The 23,050-nt window shown below is 55.9% G+C and overlaps 1 protein-coding gene across 6 annotated transcripts; it reads left to right on the forward strand.

Annotated features, from left to right (window-relative positions):
* Positions 1 to 5,950: 5,950 nt before the first annotated feature.
* Positions 5,951 to 22,637, forward strand: RGSL1 (regulator of G protein signaling like 1). 6 transcript variants are annotated; one of them, XM_071751410.1, is made up of 22 exons: positions 5,956 to 6,449; positions 7,122 to 7,204; positions 7,456 to 7,530; positions 8,247 to 8,376; positions 9,519 to 9,623; positions 9,957 to 10,118; positions 10,288 to 11,210; positions 11,760 to 11,822; positions 12,951 to 13,290; positions 13,815 to 13,910; positions 14,309 to 14,417; positions 14,868 to 15,061; positions 15,490 to 15,607; positions 16,101 to 16,197; positions 16,514 to 16,643; positions 17,740 to 17,893; positions 18,314 to 18,452; positions 19,063 to 19,187; positions 19,342 to 19,454; positions 21,942 to 22,037; positions 22,142 to 22,206; positions 22,466 to 22,637. In XM_071751410.1, the coding sequence occupies exons 1-22, from the start codon at positions 6,377 to 6,379 to the stop codon at positions 22,508 to 22,510; spliced, it is 3,435 nt and encodes a 1,144-aa protein (XP_071607511.1). In that variant the 5' UTR covers positions 5,956 to 6,376; the 3' UTR covers positions 22,511 to 22,637. The 6 variants fall into 6 exon arrangements, with proteins under 6 accessions (XP_071607515.1, XP_071607512.1, XP_071607514.1 ...); XM_071751411.1 differs by lacking the exon at positions 22,142 to 22,206 and having other exon boundaries at positions 5,952 to 6,449; positions 19,114 to 19,187; XM_071751409.1 differs by lacking the exon at positions 22,142 to 22,206 and having other exon boundaries at positions 5,953 to 6,449.
* The last annotated feature ends 413 nt before the right edge of the window (positions 22,638 to 23,050 follow it).

The following is a 23,050-nucleotide window of genomic DNA, read 5'->3' on the forward strand; positions in this document are numbered from 1 at the left end:
GGAAGCCGCGGGGTGTCTGTGGGGTGGGATCAGCCCTTCCCCGGCTCGCAGGGCTCACAGCAGCTTGTTTACTGCCTGCCTTCCCCTCCTCCCCTTGCAGGCTGCCGGATTTTTCTTCCGGTTTGGTTTGGGTTTTTTGGTTTGTAATTTTTTTTTTTTTTTGGGGGGGGGTGGGGAGGAACACGGCTCAGGCGGTGCCTTCGCCCAGCTGCGTGCTCCAGTGACCCTTATTGTCGCCAGTTCAACGAGGCAAAAAAAAAAAAAAACAAACCCAAACAAAACCCAAGAAAGCAACAAACCTCACGGTGAGCTGGGGAAGGCTCGATGCCAACCGGTGACACCTCCCAGGAGGGGACTTCACACAAGCCCCGGCTCTAAAAACGCAGCGAGCCTGCCGGAGACAATGCTGGGCTCCAGGGGCGAGCCCGAACCGGCACAGGTTTTGCTTTTCCCTCCTGTTGATGCGTGGGAACACCTTCACCCGCACACCCGGGCACTTCCCCTGCCGCAGCTCACAGCGCTGGGATTTGCCAGGAGAGGTCCGGGGCTGAGCTGGCAGGGCTGGGCTGGGCAACCTCCTGCTTCCGATGCCATCCTGGCACGGACAGCACCCAGCCAAGTCCCTGGTCCCCCCGGGAGAGGTCAGGGGACAGGATGCTCATCAGGCTCTCTCACAGATAGCATGAGACAGAGCCTCTTCTATGTGTGCCCAGGCTGACACCACTCTGGTACCTCTTTTTCTGACCAGCCCAGACACAGGCAGCACCAAGGGGCTTCCCTCCCCACCAGGCCTTGCTGGGGCTGCTGTGACCCATCCCTCTCTATGTGCTCCCCTCTCATCCCTGTCCTTGTGTCCCCCTCATCCCTGTCTTCATCTCTGACCTCCATCCCTGTCCTCACGTCCCCCTTAGCCATTCTCAGCAGCTTGCTCTCAGCACAAGGGCCCTGCAAAATTTGGGAATACCTTAACATGCAGGAATGTCCCTGCACAGGGAGGTTAAAAAAAAAAAAAAAAAAAAAAAAAAAAAAGAAGTGGCAATTTGAGGGTTAAAAAGGCAGGATGTGAAACTGCCCTGGGGCTCAGGCCCTGGGGCAGGTAGCCACTGGCTTTGCTGCTGCAGTGCTGGACTCTTTTCTCAGCACCTTTGGGGCCATTTCAGAGCCTGGTCCCTCACTGCAGACCCTGGCCACCCCCAGGGATCTCAGCCACAACAGATTGGAGACCTGGTCCACTAAGCCCAGGAACCCATTTGGCATTCATCATCACTAAACCTAAATAATTCTTAAATAGAAATTAATTATTTCTTTTTCATATAGATGTCACATAGGGAGGAGGAATGGGCCACTTTTGGTGTGACCAGTTGGATCCCAGGAGGAGGCTTGATGCATCCAAAATGTCCCAGCCCCTAGCAATGGCACAGCTGGAAGGGAGGAGGGATGAGCAGAGAGTCACAGAGTGGGCTGGAAGGGATCTTTAAAAGTCCTCGAGTGCAACTCCCCTGCAGTGAGCAGGGACATCTCCAGCATCTCTCCTCTCCCTGCACCCAACTCCCTGAATTCCCAAATTCAGCTGTGCCATTTTCAGACCTATCCAGGGAAGTGCTTGGGCTGCAAGGTCCTGCCTGAGCATCTGAAGCACACCAAGTGAGACAGACATGTGCTGGCAGTCCCCCAGCTGCATCTCCTCCATCTCTGCCCACTGCTGGGCACAGCTGCCTTGCCTTGAACCTACCATGCTGTGCCCACCACCTCTGGGACCCAGGCTCTGGAGAGGGATGCTGAGCCCCCCTTTCACCCCTGGATTAGCAACAGCTGGGAAATGAACTCAACACCTGAGCTGGACTGGTCACCTACAAACTGCCCCGACCAGGCTGGAACAGGAGCTGCTGGCTGAGGCTGAGGAGCTCATTGCTGCCCTGGGGGGTGGGCACTGACCTTGTGTGAGCAGCAGTGGCCGAGAGGTCTCCCCCCGGGCGCAGGGGGAGGCTGATGAACCCCCCCAGGGCGGGGAGGCGGTGGCTGCTGCCCCGAGCAGTCAGCAAACATTGCAGGCTCCGCAGCAAACCCATGGCCCTTTGGAGATGCTGCCAGGGTCAAGGGCAGCCCAGGGCTGGTGACCAGAGGGGCCTTCAGAGGCTGGGCAGATTACCTGGGCTGCACAGGAGGAGAAATTTGAGGAAAGCAAATTAATAAATAAAAACATACAAGGGTATACACAGCAACAAAACAAAACAGAACCTCTCTCCCCACGCTGCTCGGCTGCAGTACCCACCCATGGCATATTGTGGGGAAGAGGGGCCTTAGGAACACAGCAGCCACCTCCCACCCACCCCCCCACCCTATTTGCAGCCCCCCCCAGGTTGCTCACACCTCCCTCTCCACCCCTTTTCTCAGCCATCCTGGTGCCACTTGCCACACCTGATGCCCACCCTGCCACCACCAGCAGGCAAACCACGGCAGTGGCTTTGCCCCCCAGCCACCCCCCTTCCCTAGCTCCCCCCACACCAGGGCAGGGGGGGATTTTTGCAGAAACCCAGGCAGGCAGCACCTACCTCTTGCTGACCGTGCCCCAGACCTTGCACAGAGGCCAAGCGTCTTCAGTGGACCAGGGGCCACCGCCGAGGAGCACGTGCTGGCCTTCAAAAGCCACCCTGGGGAAGCTGGAAGATGAGAACGTCAGGGGCAGGCGGGATTTGAGACCTAGAAATTGCTTGGCTGGGTTTGCTCTGTACAAGGGTGGAGAATATCCCCGGGAGTGCTCAGCGCATGCCTTTCCCTGCAGTTGGAAATCGGGCTCAGTGAGCATTGGCGGGGTATTTTTATTTCCTTTTTTTTTTTTTTTTCCCTTTTTTTTTTTTTTTTTTATTTTTTTTGTGTGTGTGTGTGTGTCTTTTTGCTTAGCACTGTTCAGGCTGCTAAATGCACTCTCTCAGCTAGATCAGGGCTGCATTCTGTGGCTGCCAGATTCATTTCAGCTTCCTGCACTCCGTAGCTCTGCAAGCCAGAGCGCAGCCACTGGAGCCAGTGGTAGGATCCAGGCCTGGTGTTGGAAATCAGCAAAGGTAACAAGCTAAAGGGCTGCTGTCCCTGTCCCTGTCCCTGCCCTGAAGCTGAAGCAGGTCCCTGGGGGCTGGTGAAGCCAACAGCCACATGTATAAGGTTACATGAGCCAGTTTGCTGGAGCTGGAGAAGAGGCAGGAGACCGCAGGGCTCGCTGCGGGGGCTGTCAGGTGTAAGGGGTCAGGGACCAGCCTGCCCCATAAATCCCCGGCCAGGAAACCCCTGACAGATGGCAATAGGCTCCAAAAATACCTCTACTCGATGTAAGAAATACCAGAGATGTCCTCTTCTCTCAGCAAACCAGTCTTAGGAACCCACGAGATTGAGCTTGAAAAAAACCCATCACGTTAAAGGAAATGATCAAGAAAGGAATTAATATTTAAAGCTGAACTGCAGAACCCGAGACCTCAGACAGCTCTAGTTTTAAGGTGCTGTGGGCCCAAGAGGACCAAGCCCATTGCTTATAAAACCTTTGAGTTGTCCTAAACTTTTTGTATGAAAACAGGCTGGGGCTGTATGGGGGGGCTGGGAAATACCCTGCTCTTGCCCCAAAAGCTCACCCTGTGCACACAAGACGTCTTCTGGAGGGAGAGCAGGTCTGTACAGCAACCCTGGAGCTGGAGATTCCCAGCTTGCAGGGGCTGTAGACCATCAATGAGACCAAAAGCAATATGGAAGTGTTGGGGGATGCTGTGGGGTGGGGGGGGCTGACCACAGCCTCACCATCAAACACAGGAGAAGTCTGCCCAGGGCAGTGCTGCAGTCACCAGCCCTGGAGGTATCTGAACAGCCTTAGGGACATGGTTACAGTGTTGGTGGAAGGTTGGACTGGATGATCTTGAAGGTCTCTTCCAGCCAATGACACAGCACCAAGATGGGCAGATGGGGCTGCCTGGGGGAGGCTGTGAGCTGCCAGTGACCCCATGGCTGGGAAGCCTTGGACTTTGCCACTGCAGGGAGCCATGCCAGGTTTTGTTGAGCAAGGAGAAGAAACCCACCTCGGGAGCATCCAGAGGTGGCCTCAGGTCTGCTCCATCCCCTCCACTGGAGGGAGGAAGAGATGCAGGTAACTTGGGCTGGGGCAGAGGAGGGGCAAAGCCCTTCTGACGTGTTTGGTGTTGCAACCCTGCCCTTGGTACAAAGAGTCCAGCACTCTGCTCTCCTCCCTGAGCCCCTTTCTAAATCTGGGCTGTGCTCACGTGTCCATCTATTCCGTTAAGCCTCTTTTTTTAAGCCTTTTTTTTCACAGAGCTCACCTGAGCTTCTCTTGCCAGGAGCCTTCGCAGTGAGATGGCCAGGGCAGATGTGCCTGAGCACACACCGAGCAAACCCTGGGGAGCTGCAGCCAGGCTGAGCAGGGGATCCATCCTCTGGGAGTCTCTTCTTAGGGACAGACTCCACAGAAATGGCCCTGTGCACTCCTACAGTGACTGTGTCCCTGCTCACAGCCTTGGTCCTTTACCAGCCAGAGTCCCCCTGAGGGCAGCCCAGAGCCAAGCGGGCAGCAGTGGAGCTACAGCAGCATCTGAGGACCTCACTGGGCATCTGCCCAGTTACCAACTGGCAAATACATTTTTCACAGTTGCCACCTTTCCCTGAGGACTTTTGAATCTCCCCTCCGTGAGAAGGCCACCACACCACTTCATCCCCAGCTCCTCTCATCTCTTGGACTCAGCAGCACCAATCCATGTGCTGGGGATCAGAGCTACTCCTCCCCAGGGTCTCCCATAACTCCTGCCTGGCACCACTGGGTCAAGAAGGTGTTTTGCAGGTCATGGCTGGCCCTTCTCCATGTCAGTTTGGGTTTTGGAGTAGTGACCGAGCTGTGACCAAAGGAAGGTGAGTGTGCATGCTCAAAGGGCTTGTGCTCCATCCCATCCCATCCCATCCCATCCCATCCCATCCCAGAGCCATCCTGCAGCAGGGCACAAACCTGTCCTCACCCCCACCTCCCAGAAGCAAAGCATCACCCAAAGGACAACACCCCTTTGTTGTCACCGTGAGGACACACACATCCCACCTGCACCATGGAGTCACAGAATGGCTTTGGGTGGAAGAGACCTTCAAGATCACCCAGTCCAACCCCAGTAAGCTCACCACTAAACCATGTCCCTAAGGACCAACTCCACAAATACCTCCAGGGATGGTGACTCCACCACTGCCCTGGGCAGACTATTCCAATGTCTGACAACCCTTTCAGCGGAAAAAAAAACTGTTTCCAAATGGAAACATGATTTCCTAATTCATGATTTCCTCATAAACTCCCCAACACCGGGCACTTTTAGGATTCAGCCGAACAGGGTGCTTGGGACCATCTTGTCTAGACCATGCTTTTGCCAAGTAAACCTGGACCAGATGAGCCTTGAGGCCCCTTCCAACCTGTTCTCCTGTGGTTCTGTTATTCGTTTGAACAAAGGCAGTGTGGTGGGTACCCTGCAGCAGGCAGGATGGGACCTCCCTGGGGCACACACGTGTGCAGGGACAGCTCAGGTGTGCTCTCTAAGATGTCCCATATCACCACTTAGCCTCCTTGCACAGCCCAGCAAAAAGAAATAGGCTGCCTTGCTCAGGGTGACAGTGGGAGCTGGTCCAGTAGCCCGGGACAGTCACCCTGGGGTCCCCAGCACCAGCCCCCCCGACTCCCCCAGTTAACCAGGACCAGTTATCCCCGTGCTACCTGCAGCTGTGGAGTCCCAGCTCCCTTGCTGAGCTGCTGAGCCCCGCTGCAGCTCGGGGACAGCTTCTCCCGGGACAGCTTCACATTCCTGGTGTGACAGCGCCATCTCCTGAGGTGTCCCCGCTCCGGCCACCCCCGCAGCGGCGGGCACAGAGGATGCTGCTGAGGATGCTCCGCGGGAGGCTGTGCACACTTACACCTGCCCACGCGGGTGACAGAAGGGGGTGTGACACTCAACACGCCACAGCTTCGCTCAGGGCTTCTTAGAAACACGAAGCTGGCAGAGTCTGTCCTGCAGCCTCCTCTCAGGAGAGAAGGGAAACCACAAAACCTCTGCTCCAGCCTCTTGGCAGGACACAAAACCTTGGTTCTGTGCCAGGCAGTCCTCACCAGGTCTCCCGTGAAGTTTCCATAACCACCTCAGCAGACACAGACAGGAACCCCACATGGTGCCTGGGGGCTACCAAGAACCTGGGGCTCGAAGGCAAGAAATTTGTCCAAGTGGGGTGAGGGACGGGGTTCCCTTTCAGGACTGCCCAAGAAGTGATCCAAAAAAAGTGACATTTCCCTGAATGACAGCAAAGAGGGAGGTGCTGGGAAGCCCGTGGCCCCAAGAGCCCCTCTGGCCCCCAAGAATCTATGAGACAAGTACGTCACAAGCAGTGTTCAGTCCAGAACACATCCCTGGGACACAGCAGCATGACGACCACCGGTGAGTGAGCTTTGCTAGAGGCTACAGCCCCTCCGAGAGCCCCCAGAGGGGACAGCTGGGGGAAAAAACAACCTTAGGCTCCTGAAACGTGGGGCATCCCTGTGACACAGCTGTGCCCTCACACATCTGGGCATTGCCAAGGCTGATGCACCTGGATCTTTCAGACATGACCAAAATTCCAGAGGATAGTGGGAGGCGTTGGGCCCACTGCCTCGATGTCCTAGCTGGACATCTGCAGCAACTGTCAACCTACCCAGAGCCACAGCCTGCTCCCAGCCCGATGATGCCTGAAGATTTGGGGGAATTTGCTGCTAGAACATCAGCAAGAGGACTCAGAGGGCATGAGGGCAGTGGGCCTGGAGCAGCAGCACCAGAGCACAGCACATGGTTCCTCTCGGTAACAGCAAGATGCTGCCATTCAGACTTCCCAGCTCCCACATGCAGCTCAGCCTGATGCTTTCCAAACACCTCGTGCCACCCACCCAGTGCACATGGATGTGCTGGCACCCAAATTTCATGGACTGTCCCAGGTCCAAGTCCTCCTGTGTGCACACAGGATAGGCTCATGCCACCCACCCAGAGCTGTTCCTCTCCAAACTCATCCTTTGGTTCAGATTTTTGTCATACTTGGCAACACAAGGCCCAGGTAACATTCTCTTCTCCCCCTTGCAGCAGCCATAGCCTCCACGGACATTTGGCTTCTGCTGAGAGATGATGTTTTTGTCGACTTTTTCAACACCTTTCTGAACCTTCCTGTAAGTCCACTCTGAACCATAAAGCCCGGAACCTTTCTGAGATCTTCTCAGGGGAATTCCTGGGTAGCCCCAGGAAAATTAGGAATGTGCCATGCTCGGGCTGGAAAAAGGAGGGAAACCTGAGGGACATCAGCTTGGAGATAGGAGTCTGAAAGGGAAGATGATGCCTCCCTCCGGAGTGAGCACTAAGTAGAACAGCTGGGCTCTGGGCTCTCCATCTCTTTCAGCCCTCCTCTTTCCTTTTGACCCAGGTTTTTGGCCAGACACCTGTTTACATCAGCAGTAGGGGTCGGTGGGACCTCTGGCCAGAGCTGCCAAGCTGCCTGGTAAGAAAGTGCCCATTGAGAAGAGGGTGAGGAGGAGGGAGGGAGGAGGAAGGGCACAGGGCAGAGGAGGAATAAAGGGATCCAGTTCCTTATTGCCAAAGCCACCCTCTGGCTTTTCTATTCGTGCAGCCGGGGGTTTATTTCAAACCCAGGAGTCATTTTGCATTTCAGCCCTAGGAGGAGCACCAGCCATTTAAAGTCCTGGTGTAGCTTACGGGGTCCGCCCATCCCTCAGTTACCATGGGCTGCTGGAGCTCAGGGGGTGCATGGGGTGGCAGGGAAGGAGGACACGAACACCAGCCCCTCACGTCCTGCAGCCCCAAATGCACCGGGACTCCAGTCCTGTTGCTCCTCGGCCCTCCCCACGGACATCCCCCACCCACAGCCACAAGCACCCTCCGGGGGTGCTCGGATCCCAAACAGCACAAGGGAACCTGCAAGCAGCTCCAGGAGAGCAGGCAGGCTGCCTGCAGGACCATCCCTGGGGCTCCCGGCTTTGCAGGGATGCAGGCAGGGGCTGGAGCTCCAGTACCACCCTCCCCACCCCCAACCCCTCTTTCTCAGCACCCCAGGGACTTTTTAGCGTCACCGACCCGCAGCGGGGCTCCTTCCCCTGCACCTCCCCCCTAGCAGGGCCCGTTTACTCACCCCGATCCCCGGGAGAGACGGCTCCTTGCTCCGCAGCCTAATCCTCTCCTTGGGCTCTGGGATTCCAGGATCCCAGCGCCCCGGCTTTATTGGCTTGGCTGGAAAAGCACCGGCTGCCTCACTTCTGCAAATCCAGCCTGTGCCTCCACCTCATCCTCTGTCAGAAGCTCCTGGAGTTCGTTCGGTCGGGGGAAGCAGGTGAGTCAGCCTGGCAGGAAGCAGAACCGGAGCCAGCTTCTCCTTCTCCTTCTCTTTTTCCTTTATCTTCTCCTTCTCCTGTTCCTTTTCCTTCTCCTCCGCCACCGCCGCCGCGAAGCTTCCTCAGCCACCGCCTGCTGCCTGCCCGGCGCCTTCTGCCTCTCGCTGCGGGTTAAAAAGCCCCCGCACCATCCCCTTGGTAGGGACCCAGCCGCATCCCGAGGGATGAGAGGGGATGAGGGGACCTTTACCCCGCGGCCCCGGGGCTCGCTGCCTCCACAGAGCTGCTCGGCAGGGCTCATCCTGCACTTCACGGATGGAGCAGAGCTGGAGAGCAACCTGGGGCGTGGAAACACCGGGCTCCTGGTGTTTGGGGTTTGCTGCTAGGCAGGCAGCACAGTTGTGCTGTATTGCAGAAATACTGCTTGTCTGAGGCATCCCACGCTGGGACGAGAGGTCTGTGCCACAATCTGTCTGACCAGCAGCAAAAGCCTGGGGTGTGCTGAGTTTACCCCCTAAAACGAGCTGTCTCAGCCCAGCCAACTGCTCTGGGTGTCAACACAAGGAAAGGCCACCAGAAAGAGGGCTCTGGCACCGGGAAGGCCAAGTTAAATTTCAGAAAAACAAGCAATCCACCAAAGCTTGCCCCGATGCCATTGCTGGATGCATCGCTGCTCCTTCCCCAGCCAGGCTGAGCCTCAAGCTGAAGGAGGCACAAACACAGGCAAAAAAGATGAAGGTTTGCACAGGAAAGGGGCAGGATAGCTGGGCAGACTGGCACCAACACGAGGGGGTTGCATCCTTTCAAACTGGAATAGACTGGTTAAAAACCTCCATCCCTGGAGGTGTTTAAGGAGAGGCTGGGTGTGGCATTTAGTGCCATGGTCCTGCCAGTGTGGTGGTGTTGGGTCAGAAGCCTGGCTTGATGATCTCAGAGGTCCTTTCCAGCCTCAATAATTCTGTGCATCCCACCAGCCCTCTCTGAAATGCCCATTGGGTGTGATCTGCTGGCCTCCTGCTTGGCAGCATCGCTGCCCTCCAGCAGAGAGGCTGGGGGGACACCAGCGGGGTCTGGAGGGTTTCTCTGGGGGTTTCTCCTGCCCTCCCCTCCCCAGTGCTGTGCTCTGCTCTCTCATTGACAGCAAAACTGCTGAACTGGCAAAATGCTGACCAGTGGCTGCTGGAGAAGTGCATCAGTGGGAGCCAGGGCATGTGGCGTTTCCGAGCCTTCATCCAAGGAATGCCAGGTGGGCACGGGGTGTTCTGCAGCCCCCTCTCCACCAGCCATGGGCTAGCTGCCCAGTGGGACACTGGCACAGAGCTGAGGCCACAGGTAAGCACTGGTGGGGCAGAGGACACCACGATCCCAGGGATGGCTTTGGGAAGCAAGCCAGCAGCAGAGCCCCAGCAGAGGTGCTGCACACTGGGGCAATGCACAGCCCTGTCTCTTCTCTACACTGTTCCCTCAGGTCATCCAGACAATCTCTCCCTCTTTTTTTTTTTTTTTTTTTTAAAGCAGAGGCTGCTCCCTCATCATCAGGGGGCTCCCTCCAACTCCCATCCCTTGTCTTGACCCTCAGGGGAAGAACTGACTGACTTCTGGCTCACCACCGAGAGGCTCCTGGGGCTCAATGAGTCGGATGCAAAGCAGAGGGACACCTACCTGTCCTTGGTCCACAGGCTGAAAGCCACTCACCTGCGTGAAGGCTCCAGCGTCGTCACACTCTGTGGGGCCACCAGTGGTAAGAAACATGGGAGCTGGGGGTAAGCAGTGACCTTCCAGCAAGGTGAACGTGCTGGAGATGGGATAGGAGATAGGATATCACCACTAGCTATTCCTGGCTGGCAAAAATAGGTCTGGATGGAGCCAACCCCCCCCTGCCCCATCATAATCCACTGCATCCATTTCAGGGCCAGGGCCAAAATCCAGGTGCATTCAGCCCATCAGCACCACCAGGGAGATGCTCAGCAAGATGCAGGAACAGGCCCTTTTTGCGATTCAGAGTTACTGGCTCCCTAAATTCTTCATCCACTGCAAGATGGGCATGGCAGAAGAGAAGTCGTGCCAGCCTCTGCTGCAGGAGTATGGGGAGCGTTTGTCACAGGCTGACGCCCAGGAGCCCTCAGACTTTTCAGAGCATCTCTACACAATGCGGATCAAAAGGAGTCGGGGTTCCTCGGGGCCTTACTGCAGCAAGAAGTCCAAAGTGAAGATCTGGACCACGGTCAAGGTGGGGAGAAACACCCAAGAAATGAAGACACCCGGTTTTCCAGCGCAGCCAGGAAGGCAGCTGGGGCCAGTTGGTGGCAGAGAGGAACCCTGTGTGGATAAGGATGCTTGGGGACCGGTTCCTCAGCAGGCAGAGCATCTTGCAACCCCTGCCTGTGGGGGCAAAGGAAGAACAACCTCTCCCCAAAGATCTAACGTGGGGCAATGTGAAGATGAAGCCCTGTCTGACCTGCATCTCTCTGCACCCAGTGCCCAGCAGCCAGCTGAGACCTTGAGTTTCCTTCCCTGGGCCCTCAGTGCCGAGGGCTGTGCGGGTCGGCCCTTCCGCCACTTCTTGGAGCGCCAGGACCGGCCCGTGGAGACTCAGCTTCTGGACCTGTGGCAGGACCTGGAGGAATTTCTGCCCGTGGTGCTGGACCCTGGCAGAGAAAACAGTTTCTTCCTGCGTCATCTGATCGGGGAGAAGATAAGCAAGAGCTACCTGGAGGAGGAGACCATCCGGCAGCTTCCCTTGGAGGCGGAGACTCTCAGGAGCTTGCGGAACCACCTGATGGCTGCGGAGTTCTCCCCCTGGATATACAGAGCCCAGAAGGAGATATGCAAGGTAGAGAGCAGTGCTGGGAGGTACAGCTGGCATTGCCACCCCTGGGCTGGTGTGAGGGCTGTGGGCAGCTTGAAGAAGAAAAGTATTCGGGCGATGAAGACAAAAAGAGATTAGGAAGGGAAAAAAACTGACGGTCCCCCCCACCTCGCACCGGAACCGCTGAGCAAGGCTCACGGGGCTGCTGGAAAGGAGCATCCTCAGGGTTTGCTGGGAGGTGGCCCAGAGGTGAGCAGCCCTGTAGCAGCTGGTGGCCTGGTTTGTCAGGTGCACATGGGCCAAGGGATGGCAGGACAGCGGCTGTGCTGTCACAGCTGAGTCACTGTGACTCACGTGTGTGCTTCCACCACAATGTGAGTAAAAGACACTTACAACCCAAGCCCTTCTGGACAGCCCGTGAGCAGCCCAATGGACCAGTGTGGGTGTCTTCTCCTGGCAGAGCTGTCTGGGGCACCTCAGCAGGGTGTAACCTGCCCACAGCAACCTCAGGGGCTGTTGGGTGGCAGCTGCTGCTGGAGCTCTGGCTGAGGACAACCCATCCTCACCCCTCAGGTGCTCTGCTGCTCCTACGAAGAATTTCTGGCTGATGATGACAGAACATTCCTCCAGTTCATGGTAAAGGGGATGGAGAGGGGACACAGGGTGCTGTGCAGGCACCAGTGGGAATGTGAAAAGTGGGAGAGAGGGAGGGAGAAGAACCCCAGCATTACCTGTAGTAGTCCAGCATCCCATGGTGTACTCCAGCCAACGCTGCCAGGGGGTCATAGGGCAGAGACATCCCTGCTTCCAGCTCTGGAGCAATGATCCTCAGCTCTCCCACCACGGCATTCTGTGCTTCAGCAGTGTGCAATGTAAAATCAGCAGCTGATCCTGGAGGTGGCAAGGAGGGGCTGTCAGGGCTAATGCTCCCAGAGACCTGGCTCATAGGGATGCCAACATCTCAGAAGTCAGTTGCAAGCTCCTGACCCTGCCTCATTAAACACTCTGAGCTGTAAGACAATTAGCTGCCTAGGTTTGTTGATGGCTTTGTGGGTTTTTTTTAAGAATCTCTTGTCAAGGGAATTACCCCTCGGAGCACAGACTTGGCCTGGGAACACAATTAGCAGCTCTGCAGGTGATGAGGCTCTTGGTGGGCACCTTCCCCTCAGCCAAACTCCTCCCGGCTCTGGCTGCCAGGGGAAGTGCTCAGGGCCTCAGCAGGGTTATTTCTGGAGCTCACTCTCAGAAACCAAACACTCTGACCTGGCTGCTTGGTGACTCACACAACCTGCTGCTGCTGGGGACAACCAAAACCTGCAGGAGGATCTCAGTGGGGGACAAGAAGGGCACTCACCCAGCATGGCCAGGGAGAGCAGCCAAGCAGAAGAGCACACCAGCTCTCCTGTCTGCTGGGGACACCTCCAGGGCTGGTTTCAGCTCCCCTGGGTGGATGTTGGCCTCTTCAGAAAGCTGCTGCTTTTGCTATCAAGCCATTGTCCAGGCTGCTTGGGGACCTGCTATGTGTCCCCAGCACATCCCAGCTGCAGGCAGATGGGCACCAGCTGGGTTGAAGGTCTGTGCTGAGCTTTGTGCTCACATCGATTTCTTCCAGAGAGTTGAAAGCTAAAGCAGAGATGTATCTCAGGTAGGTTGGTGCTCCAAGGCACAGCAAAACATGCAGGGAGCTGCTGGGCACAGTGCAGGAGTGGCTGCTCAGCTGGGGGACATGCTCTGTGCAGCCACCCCCTGCTCTTCTCCCTGCAGGCTCCTCAGGATGACATCCAGATGCCCAAGGTGCAAGGCCATGCTGTTGAGGAAGATAAATGTTTCACCCTGTCCCAGAGGATAAATGAGTCCTTGAAGCTGAGCCAGGCCTTGCATGGCACGAGGAACTTGGAAAGCCTCTCCTCTGAACACTGGCAATTAATTGCCATGCCCGACCTCTGGGAAGAGAGCTCCATCCCGTCCACCCCCAAAGAACAGTCCATCCAAGCCCCCTCTAAAGAAGGCTCCATCCAGGCTCCCTCTAAAGAAGGCTCCATCCAGGCGCCCTCTGAAGAAGACTCCATCCTGGCAGAGGTGGAACCTCTCCCGTGCAGCTCTGGTAAAAGGAGGCTCTGAATTTCTGCTGTGGCTCCTGTTGATTTTTTGTTCACCTGTGGTCACCGATGTCCCCAGCACAGGGATGCTGCTTTTCTGCACATCACGGAGTGGGTTGGGACAGGGCAACTGTAATCCAAGCTTTGGCAGTGACCTATGGGCCAAATTCCCACCTGCCAGTACCAGAGGCACCAAACACCACATCCTTGCATCCACCTGGGTCACCAGGAGCAGCAAAGTCACTGAGACCCAAAGCTACTGTCACCCCTCTCCCACACCCTGCCCTTCTCCTGGGGATGCCAGAGTGCTGCCTCAGCTTTGTCTGCTCACAGCTTCTTGGGGAATGACATCAAGTTCTGGGCTTCTGTCAGGGCTCTGAGTGACAGCGAGCCCAGGGGAGCTGCTGGGGCTCAGACCTCAGAACTGCAGTGTCCTGGGCACAGGACAGAGAAGGGGAAAGGAGGTGACCAAAAGGGGCTGTTGTAGCAGAAGGAATGAACACACAAACTCTCATCTCTTCTCTGCCAGATGCAGACTCCCAGAAGCTGGTGCAGAGAGATGAGCTGGCTGAGGACAGCCCAAGCAAGAAAAAGGAGCCTCCTTGTCCCAGAAGCCCAGAAGATGGTGAGTCCACTCACAGCAGCCTAGAAGCAGGGTGGGCTCCCAACCATCCCACCCTTGCAGGGGCTCCAGCATACACTTAGGGGACTGGAGAAGCAAGGGTTTTCCCTGCTTGCATCCCATCATCTGGGAGAGTACCACGAGAGAGAGGCCAAGCCACCTCAGAAGGGGGTAGGTTTTGGGGTGTTAGTCCAGCCTGAGAGGGTGGGAGTGGGTGGCTTGTCTGAAGCACATGCCAGGTTGGTCAGACCCACAGCTCCCACAGCACCCAGGGTCTTCCCAGCCATACTCAGGATGCAGGCAGCAGCATGGTGGCTCTGAGGTCCTTTCCTCCATGGGGAGCTGTGAGTGGGCTCTGGCTGCCACCTGAGGAAAGGGACAACCCCGTTCTGTCCCCACAGACACTAAAGCCAAGAACAGAAAGAAGAAGACTGTTGTCATGATAGGATCCCCAGCAAGCCCAGCAGACTCCACCACTGTTGTAGTAGAAAAGCCATCTAGAAGACCCAGGTACCTTGCAGCACAGGGCTTGGCTGGTTTTTTGCCACTTCCACTCTTTCAGCAGGTAGGTTTCTCCCAGTGCTCTCTTGCAGGGCCACTGCTCCCTGTTCCTCTGGCTGGAGGCACGGGGGGCCTCTGGGACTCAACGATGGAGTTACCAAGGAATGGAGAAAAATCTTTTAGCACCCTTCCCAAACCCCATAGCTGAGATTCGCTCCTCACTGCATCCTCAGTCATGTCCTGGCATGGCACCCACACAGCTCACATTCCCAGAAACATCCCTTGAAACCACTCTGTGACCACCTGCAGCTCTCTGGAGTTCTCACGTCCCACCTCCCGGGAATACTCCAGACACGAGTCCTTGCAGCTCCACATGGGAATATACATTTTAAGCAGGACACAAGTCCCGGGTAGGAGCAGGTCTCACCGGTCACATCTCCTTTGTCATCTCCTCCACAGGCACTTTGTGAAAGTCCTGCACAGCTCTGCCCACCTGAAGTTCTTCAAGTGGTTTCTGGAGGAGCACGACGCAGAAGAACCCCTGAGCTTCTGGCTGGATGTGGAGAAGTTGGTTGCAGAGACCAGCCCCAAGATGAAGAACTTCCTCATTGACAGAATAGTTAGAAAATATTTCCATGCCCAAATCCCAGCTGGTAGGCACCCTCCCACCCTGCACTTTACCCCATTCGTGAGGAAAGCCTCTTCTCCCTGAGCTGCACACTGGGTGCAGATTTTCTATCCTCTTGCAGGAACTCACCAATTCTCCTTTGCCATCCAGTGCAGCATTTTATTTGCTGAGGACTCCCACTGCCACTTAAATTTCAGTTCCTGCAGTGGCAGAAATAGCTCCTCCCTGGCTTGTCTCCTGTAGATGCTTTGGGATTCACAGGGTCAATCCTCAGGTATGCCCCTAGCACTGACCAGGAAGGAAAAAGAATGAGACAACAAAACCTGGGAAACAGCAGGCAGGGCAGGCAGAGGTGGGACAGGGTGGCCCTTGCAGATGTGAGGATAGGAAGAGATGTCCTGGTGGCTTGGGGGTGGCTGGCGGGGGCAGAAGGTGACTGGACTTCTCTTCCAGAGGAGCAGCTGGGCTGTCACTCTTCTATCATCAGTGAAATAAGGGAGGCCAAAGTAGTCAGCCCCTTAATGTTGATGACAGCACAGGTCTTGGTCCAGAAAGCAATGGAAAAACGATGGTAAGGACCTGGGTGGAACTGGTCCCTAAGCTCAGAGGTTACACAAACTCATCCTCCCCATGGGAGGGAGCCCCAAGGTGGCAGAGAGCAACTGCTACCAACGTGTCCCTGTGAGCTGCCTGCCAGAGCTAAGTCCTGGCCAGACCCTCACCTCAGCAAAGCTGCTGCTGGGCAAGGCCAGCAGGACTTGTCCTGGGGGCACCAGGTCCCCGTTAGGGTCACGGGGTTGTTCTGGGCTGGAGGAGCAAACCTGCTGCAGAGAAGCAGGATGGACACTCCCAAACCTGCTGCACGCAGGAGCCGAGCCCAGGGGAGGGGACCCAGCCCCCCAGCCCCCTGTCCCTTTCTCCAGCCTCCTACAGGAGCAGGAGCCCCACGGCATCCCAACCCCAGGGTTATCCCTGCCAGATGCTCCCCCTAAAGCACTGCACCCCCTCCTGATGCACCAGGCTGCCCTTGCTGCTCACTCTCTCTCTGATCTCCCATCTGGCAGGTTTAAAGAGTACCAGGACCTGTTCCCTCCAGAGGACACCTCTAGGGCTGACCGTGGCTTGCGGCACAGGATGGGGCAGTTCATGACAGGCAAGAGAGTAAGGAAAGAGCTTCTGACCTGGGAGGCTGGGGCTGCTGTCAGGAGAGGCTGTGGGGTGAGAGCATCAGACCTGGGGAAAGCCTCAATCCTCCAATCCTCCTCCAGCCTCTGGAGTCCTGCTGCATGCAGGCTCCACCAGGTTTGGTCGGGACAGGCTCGGTGATTGATGCTGCGACACCCAGAAATCCCAGAGAGCAAAGATGATGGCAGGGTCACCGACCCCTCTGCTGAGGCTGGGGTGCTCCAGGTCCCAGTGCTGGGTGCTGATGTCCCTGCAGGCTCTGGCTGATGCCAGCTGTGCCCTGTCTCTGCAGCAGTGGGCCTGGTATGCCATCCAGGCCATCATCAGGAGCATCTCCAAGTTCCAGAGGGAGATGAACAACCAGAAACGCCGCGTGGAGTTTGAGCACTTTCTCCGTCGGGAACTAAGAAACAAGGAGGAAAGTATGGCTGGAATATTGGCTTCTCCTTCCCTTCCCAAGGGAATCCCCCCTCCTCCCCCCTCCCCAAGGCAGCCCCAGGTTTAGGCAGAGAACAGAGGGAACCCGAGGCTCATCTCCCATCCCTGTACCCTGACGTGGCTCTGCTGAAGGCACAGAGCCAGGAGGATCCCAGGCATTGCTGGGCAGACATCTGCACACTCAGCACTGGAGTTGGGAGACAAATTCCAGGATTTTGCCCTGGCAACATGGACACACAGGTGTTCTCTTACCAGCTGGGCTGCTGGTGCCCCATAGTGCTGTTGCATCTCCCTCAAGCAGCAACATAAGGGTCAGCTTGCACCCCTTCTAAAAAAAAAAAAAACCAAACCCAAAACAAATAACCCAGGAGGCATTAAATGAATCTAATGTGACACAGGCCAAAAGTAAACAAATGGAGATGGTTTTCCATGTAACAGGGAGCTGAGCTAGAGAGTGTTTTTCCCAGGGATGTAGATCATGAAAGTTTAAAGAGGAACGAGATCCAGGTTCCAGAGGAGGCTGGAAAAGCTGTTAGAAAATGAATCCACTAAAACTGCTGAATACACAGAACCTCCATCTAGATCAAGAAGTCCCTGGAAATGACAACAGGGAGCTGGAGAATGTTGTAAATGGGGGAAGTAGCAGAGATGCTTTACCTTCTCATCTGCTTGTGTCCCTCTGTCAGAGACAGGATAACTATAGAATAATAATCAGATAAGATAGAACGATGATTATTAATGGGTTGGGAAGGGCCTTTGAAAATCATCTAGTCCAACCCCAAATAAAGGGTAGACAGACAGCCAGACTTGTGGTTTCCTGCAAATCCATAAGCACTCCCTGGCTGCACAGAGCAGGATGATAGAGGAGGTTGGTAAGGGAGGAGAAAAGCTGCCCCGGGATGGAGCTGAATTCCCTGGAGAGCCCGGCTGCAGGAAGCCTGGAGAAAGATCCTCAGCAGATAACGGGAACACAGGAGAAAGGAAGGTGCTGAGTGTAGCTCAGCCCCAGGGGCAGCAGGACAGGACGGGACAGGACGGGGCAGGACGGGGCAGGACAGATCAGCTCTTCCCCTCTCTCAGACCTGCCCAGCAGCACTTCCCGCATCCACGGATCCTCTGCCACCAGCTCACTGGAGAAGGAGGGGAGAACAGTGAAACGTCTCCTGTTTAACAACCAGCTCATTACTGTCAACTTCCTCGTCAATGACCTCCGCTTTTACCTGGAGATCGACAAGTGAGTGCCCTTCCCCCCCTGCCAGAGCCTCTGTGTTCCCTTCACACAGCCCCTCAGCTCCTCTGGGCTGCAGCAAAGAGCTGCAGGGTTCCTGCCTGGCTGTCCTCAGAGTCCCGTTTGTTTGACAGTCCCAACCCATCCAACACCTTTCCTGGCATTTTCCCCATTCCCTGGCACACCCGTGAGACCAAACCCTGCCCAGTGCCCTGCATGTGCAAGGCCAGAAAGGAGAGGGCAGTGGCTTTTCAGCCCCTCTGTTTCACCCTCCTGCACCTCGTACATCGCTTTTTCTAGCCCAGTAAATGCAGAGCTGAGGATTGGGGTCTGATTGCTGCTCAGCTGAGATGAGAACCAGGACACAAGTGTTGAGAGCAGGAGTCAGAGCATGGTCTCAGAGCAACACCCCACGTGCCTCCCCAGGTTCTCCAGGCTGGCAGATGGAGTTGAAGCTCTGACAAACCTCAACAAGGCATCAAAAAAGGAAGTTGCTTTTCTCAAGAGGAAAGCTGCAGTCATCAGCAAACTCTTCCTGAACTCTGATATTCCCCCCAAACTGCGGGTAAGGTGCTGGGACCCACCCAGGAAGGCTTGAAGGCTGCTGTCTGCTAATTGCTGAAGAGCATCCATCCTAGTGTGGCTTAAGGGGAAAAAAGGGAAAGCAGGCAGAGGTCTGGTTCTGCTCCACCCAAGCATGCTCTGAAGCTTGGGACCTCCCCCAGGGCTCTGTGGGCTGGGAACTGATCCACCACCAGGCCCACAGGAGCACTTGACCCAGAACAAGCCCATGGACGTGGAGATGGTGAAATCCCTTGCCAGATAGAGAGATGCCAGGACTGCTGCACCAAGATGGGTGCTGCACTCCACCAGTTCAATTCTTTCAGTCTCCAGAGGTCAATATCCCCATCATCCCCTCCCCACCTTTTCCCCTACAGTAGCTGTGGCTCCTCTTTCCCTTTGGAAAGCACAGCAGAATGTTTTCCCCTGAAATCCAGTGGTCATCCCATCCAGGTGTCAGCCCCTCCCTGTACTTGGCTGAGCCAGCTAGGGCATAACTCCTACCATTCCTCTTAGAGACTGCTGATACCTCAGGTGGGAGAGAAACAGAGCTCTAGGATCCACCAGGACTGCCACAGACTGCTTGGGTTAATTCAGGTCTCTTCTTTGGCCAGGTGAACATCTCTGAAGAGGACAGAGATTTAATCTGGAGCTTGTCTTCCAAGGGGCTACTGAATCGTGCTCTCTACCACAGGGCCAAGGTCATCATCTTCACCATCTTGTTACACTTCTGGAGAAGGTACCTATCATCATCCCCTTTCCCCTGAGGTGGGGGAGGCTCTGGGGGTGACAGTCTCTTTCTCCATCCCTCTCTTCTTCTGACACGATGAAAAGGCAGCTCAGGAACTCACCCGTAGGTGTCTGCTCAGAGCTGTGCTGTGTTTCTCATGCAGGTTCTGCACCTGGAAGGTGATGAGTACCTTTCCAGTCTTCATGAAGGACAGAGCAGCAGCAGCCTCTTCACACAGCAGAAAACCCTCCAAATCATGTGAACTCTACAGCCCAAGTAAGGACAGTGCCTCTGCCTCTGCCCCTGCTCCACCTTGGTCCTCAGGCTTCATCCTACCATGCAGAGAGGTCCAGTACTGGGCTTTCAGTGTCCCATGGGCTTTCCCTGGGAAGTGCCAAACTCCCTCCTTCACAGCATCTTTGCTGCTATTCCTCCTGGCCAAGTTCATTTAAAACTGCCCAGTTTCTTTCTTTGTGGGTGCAGAGACTTTGCAAGAAGAGTTGTTGCACAACTCCTGTTTGCTGCAGAACCCAAGTTAAAAATCCTCTAAAGCAGAACTCCAGCAACTGAGCTTTGGGGCTGCAAGTCAGATGGGAGGAAGGGGGAAAAGCAGAACCATGCAGCCAAATACCAGGGTCAGTGCCTTACCTGGAGGATGCTTTCAGCATCTGGAACAGAGGATAAGCTTCATCAGGATTTGAGGTGACACTCACTAGGACATCTTTGAGAGAAGGGATGTATTTTTTTCCCCTTTTTATTTAGCTTCAATACACTGAATAACTCTGAACTGAAAGCCACACAAAAAGTGGTGCTGCCTGCTGTCAGCCTGCCTGACAACCTGGCTCCGTGGCTGAATATTCATTTGGTAATTGCCTAATTGATTTTTGATTAAAAGGGAAACCAAAATAGACATGTTCTAATCTTGCTTTGATGGCTGAGTGGGTGTCAGCAAGCTGGTGTTCTGTTCCCTGCCATTTATCATTGTCAAGTTCTGGTAAAAAAAAAAAAAACAAAACCCAAAAACCAACAAAATAGCTGATTTTCAGGATTCTGATCCCTACAGTCAGGTCCTTGATGCTGGGGTAACCCACCCCCATGCTGCTGTGCTCCGAGACCACCAACCATGTTGCCAAGACTCTAATCCTTCTCCCTCTGACATTATTCCTGCTGGGAATGTCCATGGGATGTTTGTCCTCAAGCCACAGCAGCTCTCAGGGATGGATGAGGGGAGCCAGGCAGAGCAGAACTCCTCACCTGGGGTGGTGTTGCCATGGCAGGAGATGGGAGATCCCTCAGACCTCTCTGGTTTCTCCTACCCCAGCCTGTGTGGGCAGAGAGAGGAGGAAGGGCAGAGCTGTACCCAGGGGGTGGCACCAGCAGGAGCAAACCAAACCAGCAAAAAACCCCAAACCAGCTCATAGAACCACAGAATCTGCTGAGCTGGAAGGGACCCATCAGGATCATCAATCCAACTCCTGTCCCTGTGTAGGGCACCCCCAGGATCACACCTGAGAGCCTCATCCAAGGGCTCCCTGAACCCAGGCAGGCTTGGTGCTGTGACCACTTCCCCAGGGAGCCTGTTCCAGTGCTCAACCACCCTCTGGGGTGGGTAAACCTTGTCCGGATCTGACCTAAACTTCCCCCAGCCCATCTCCCTGTCATTCCCCGAAGTCCGACCGCCGGTCACCAGGGAGACAGGGGCAGTGCCTGCTCCTCCTCCTCCTTCCCTGGTGAGGAAGCAGTAAGCTGGGATGAGGTTTCCCCTCAGCCTCCTCTTCTCCAGGCTGAACAGACCGAGTCAGAAGCTGCCTCTGACTGGGCTGACATCTGTGCCACCTTTTGCTCAGGACACTTTTCTGCACCTTACCCCACTTTCACCGGTGACTCTTGCCTAAGGAGTTCACTTTTCAGACGTTTGGATAAAGAACTTTCTTCTTTTCAGATAGAGGAGGGGTGGGGGGAGGGAAATCGCTTACGTTGTCGTTTTAAAAAGGCACTAAAACTGCTGGAGAAAATAGCTGAAAATAGCTCCCGAGCCGCCCACCCCTGGGCTGGGGGCTGCAGATGCGCTGGGTGCGTGGCTGAGGAGGTCCCGGAGCGGCTCCATCTCCATTTCCCGGCACCAGGAGTCACTGTGGCTCTGCCCTGAGGCCGAGCAGAGCTCGCAGCTCCGGCAGGACCCCCCCTGCACCCCAACCCCACCTCCCGGGCAGCAACCTGCAGCTGCTTTGGGGAGATGCCACCCGCGGGGGGCACAAACCCGGAGAACATTGTGCCCGGGGGTACACGCTGTGCCCAGCCCCAAAAACAGCATCTCCTCACCAGCCCCATCCTCACCAGCCCCCTGGCACCCTCTGCAGAGCCCCAGCTCCCTCAGCCTTTCCTCCCCAGGAGATGTTCCACTCTCTTCAGCATCTTGGTGGCTCTGTGCTGGGCTCTCTCCAGCACTTCCCTGTCCTTCTGGAACGGAGGGGCCCAGAACTGGACACAATATTCCAGATGTGGCCTCACCAGGGCAGAGCAGAGGGGGAGGAGAAGCTCTCCTGACCTACTGACCACCCCCTTCTAATGCATCCCAGGTGCCATTGGGCTTCTTGGCCACAAGGACACATTGCTGGCTCATGGGCATCCTTCTGTCCACCCCTTTCCTTGGGATGCCAAGGGGGCATCTGTGGGATGCCAAGGGGACAACACCTCCTTTCATTGTTTGCTACCAAAGCAAACACACTGCCTCACAGCCTTTCCCCTCCTCTTCCTCACCAGGCAGTAACACCATCATTGTCTTCACACTTCTGAAAGGTGTCCAGATCCTCCTGCCACACCCTCAGAAGAAAACGGAGCCTCAGGAGGAGCAAAAAGGTGAGCAAGGACCAAAGGGGGAGGGGGGAAGAGCTGCTGCTGCCAGCCTGGGAGCTGGGTGTTCAGTGTCTGAGGGGAGGTTTGACCACATTTGGTTTCCTCAGGTTCAGAGAAAACTCCTGACACAGGACTCCCACTCAGCAAGGTGTCCTCACAGCCCGTGGAGCAGGTGGGTGGGCACAGAGGCAGCCTGCACCCCCCAGACCACACCAACCCCTGGAGCAGCAGAACCACAGCTCCCTTGCAAACCAAAAGGCCGAGGGGGCAGGATCTGGGCAGGATGCTGGCCACCTCACCGCCACCTCCAGTAACATCCACAGAAAATCCCTGCTTGTTGCCCCCTCTGTGCCCCCAGGAGCTCTGGTGCTCACCCCCAGCTGCCTCCATCACCCCTGGCCACTGACTCAACCCATCTCCCTTCCCTGCAGGCACCCAGGGAAGACCAGACCTCCAAGGAGGGACAGAGCTCCTAGCACCCTGTGCACACACTGAGCAGGACAGGGATGTGTGCTCCATGGAAGATGAGCAGCTCGGACACACTGCAGTTTGTGCTTAATCAGCTGCAAGACCTAAAAATAAAGCAACTCCAGGCATCCCCCAGCTTGCCCTGCTCTTCAGCTCCTGCAGGGATGTGCCACAGCACACCCACTTGCACCTCCCACCCCAACATGGTCCCACAACCCTCTCCTTCCTCACTTTCATCTGCAAAACCCTGCGTCACCCTTAGCTGGGACCCAGTAACAAATCACACTGGGTGCCCAGTGTGCCACCACCTTTGAGCTCTTCCCCAAGAAATTCAGAAGGTTATAAAAGCCATAAAACAGTCCCAATCAATACTCTGCCCAAGGAAGGGGCTCCTGGAAGCCCCCCTCCCCCTGGGGGCTGCTCCAGCCCTGCTGCCAAGGGAGCAGAGCAGGATTGCTTTGCTCCTCACCCTCCATCCCAAACCAAACACCTCCTGCCAGCAGCAAAGCCACGGGAGCCCACCTGGGGGCTGGGATGATGCCTGTCAC

This window comes from Heliangelus exortis, chromosome 8, assembly GCF_036169615.1.
Source record: "Heliangelus exortis chromosome 8, bHelExo1.hap1, whole genome shotgun sequence".
NCBI classification, from domain to species: domain Eukaryota; kingdom Metazoa; phylum Chordata; class Aves; order Apodiformes; family Trochilidae; genus Heliangelus; species Heliangelus exortis.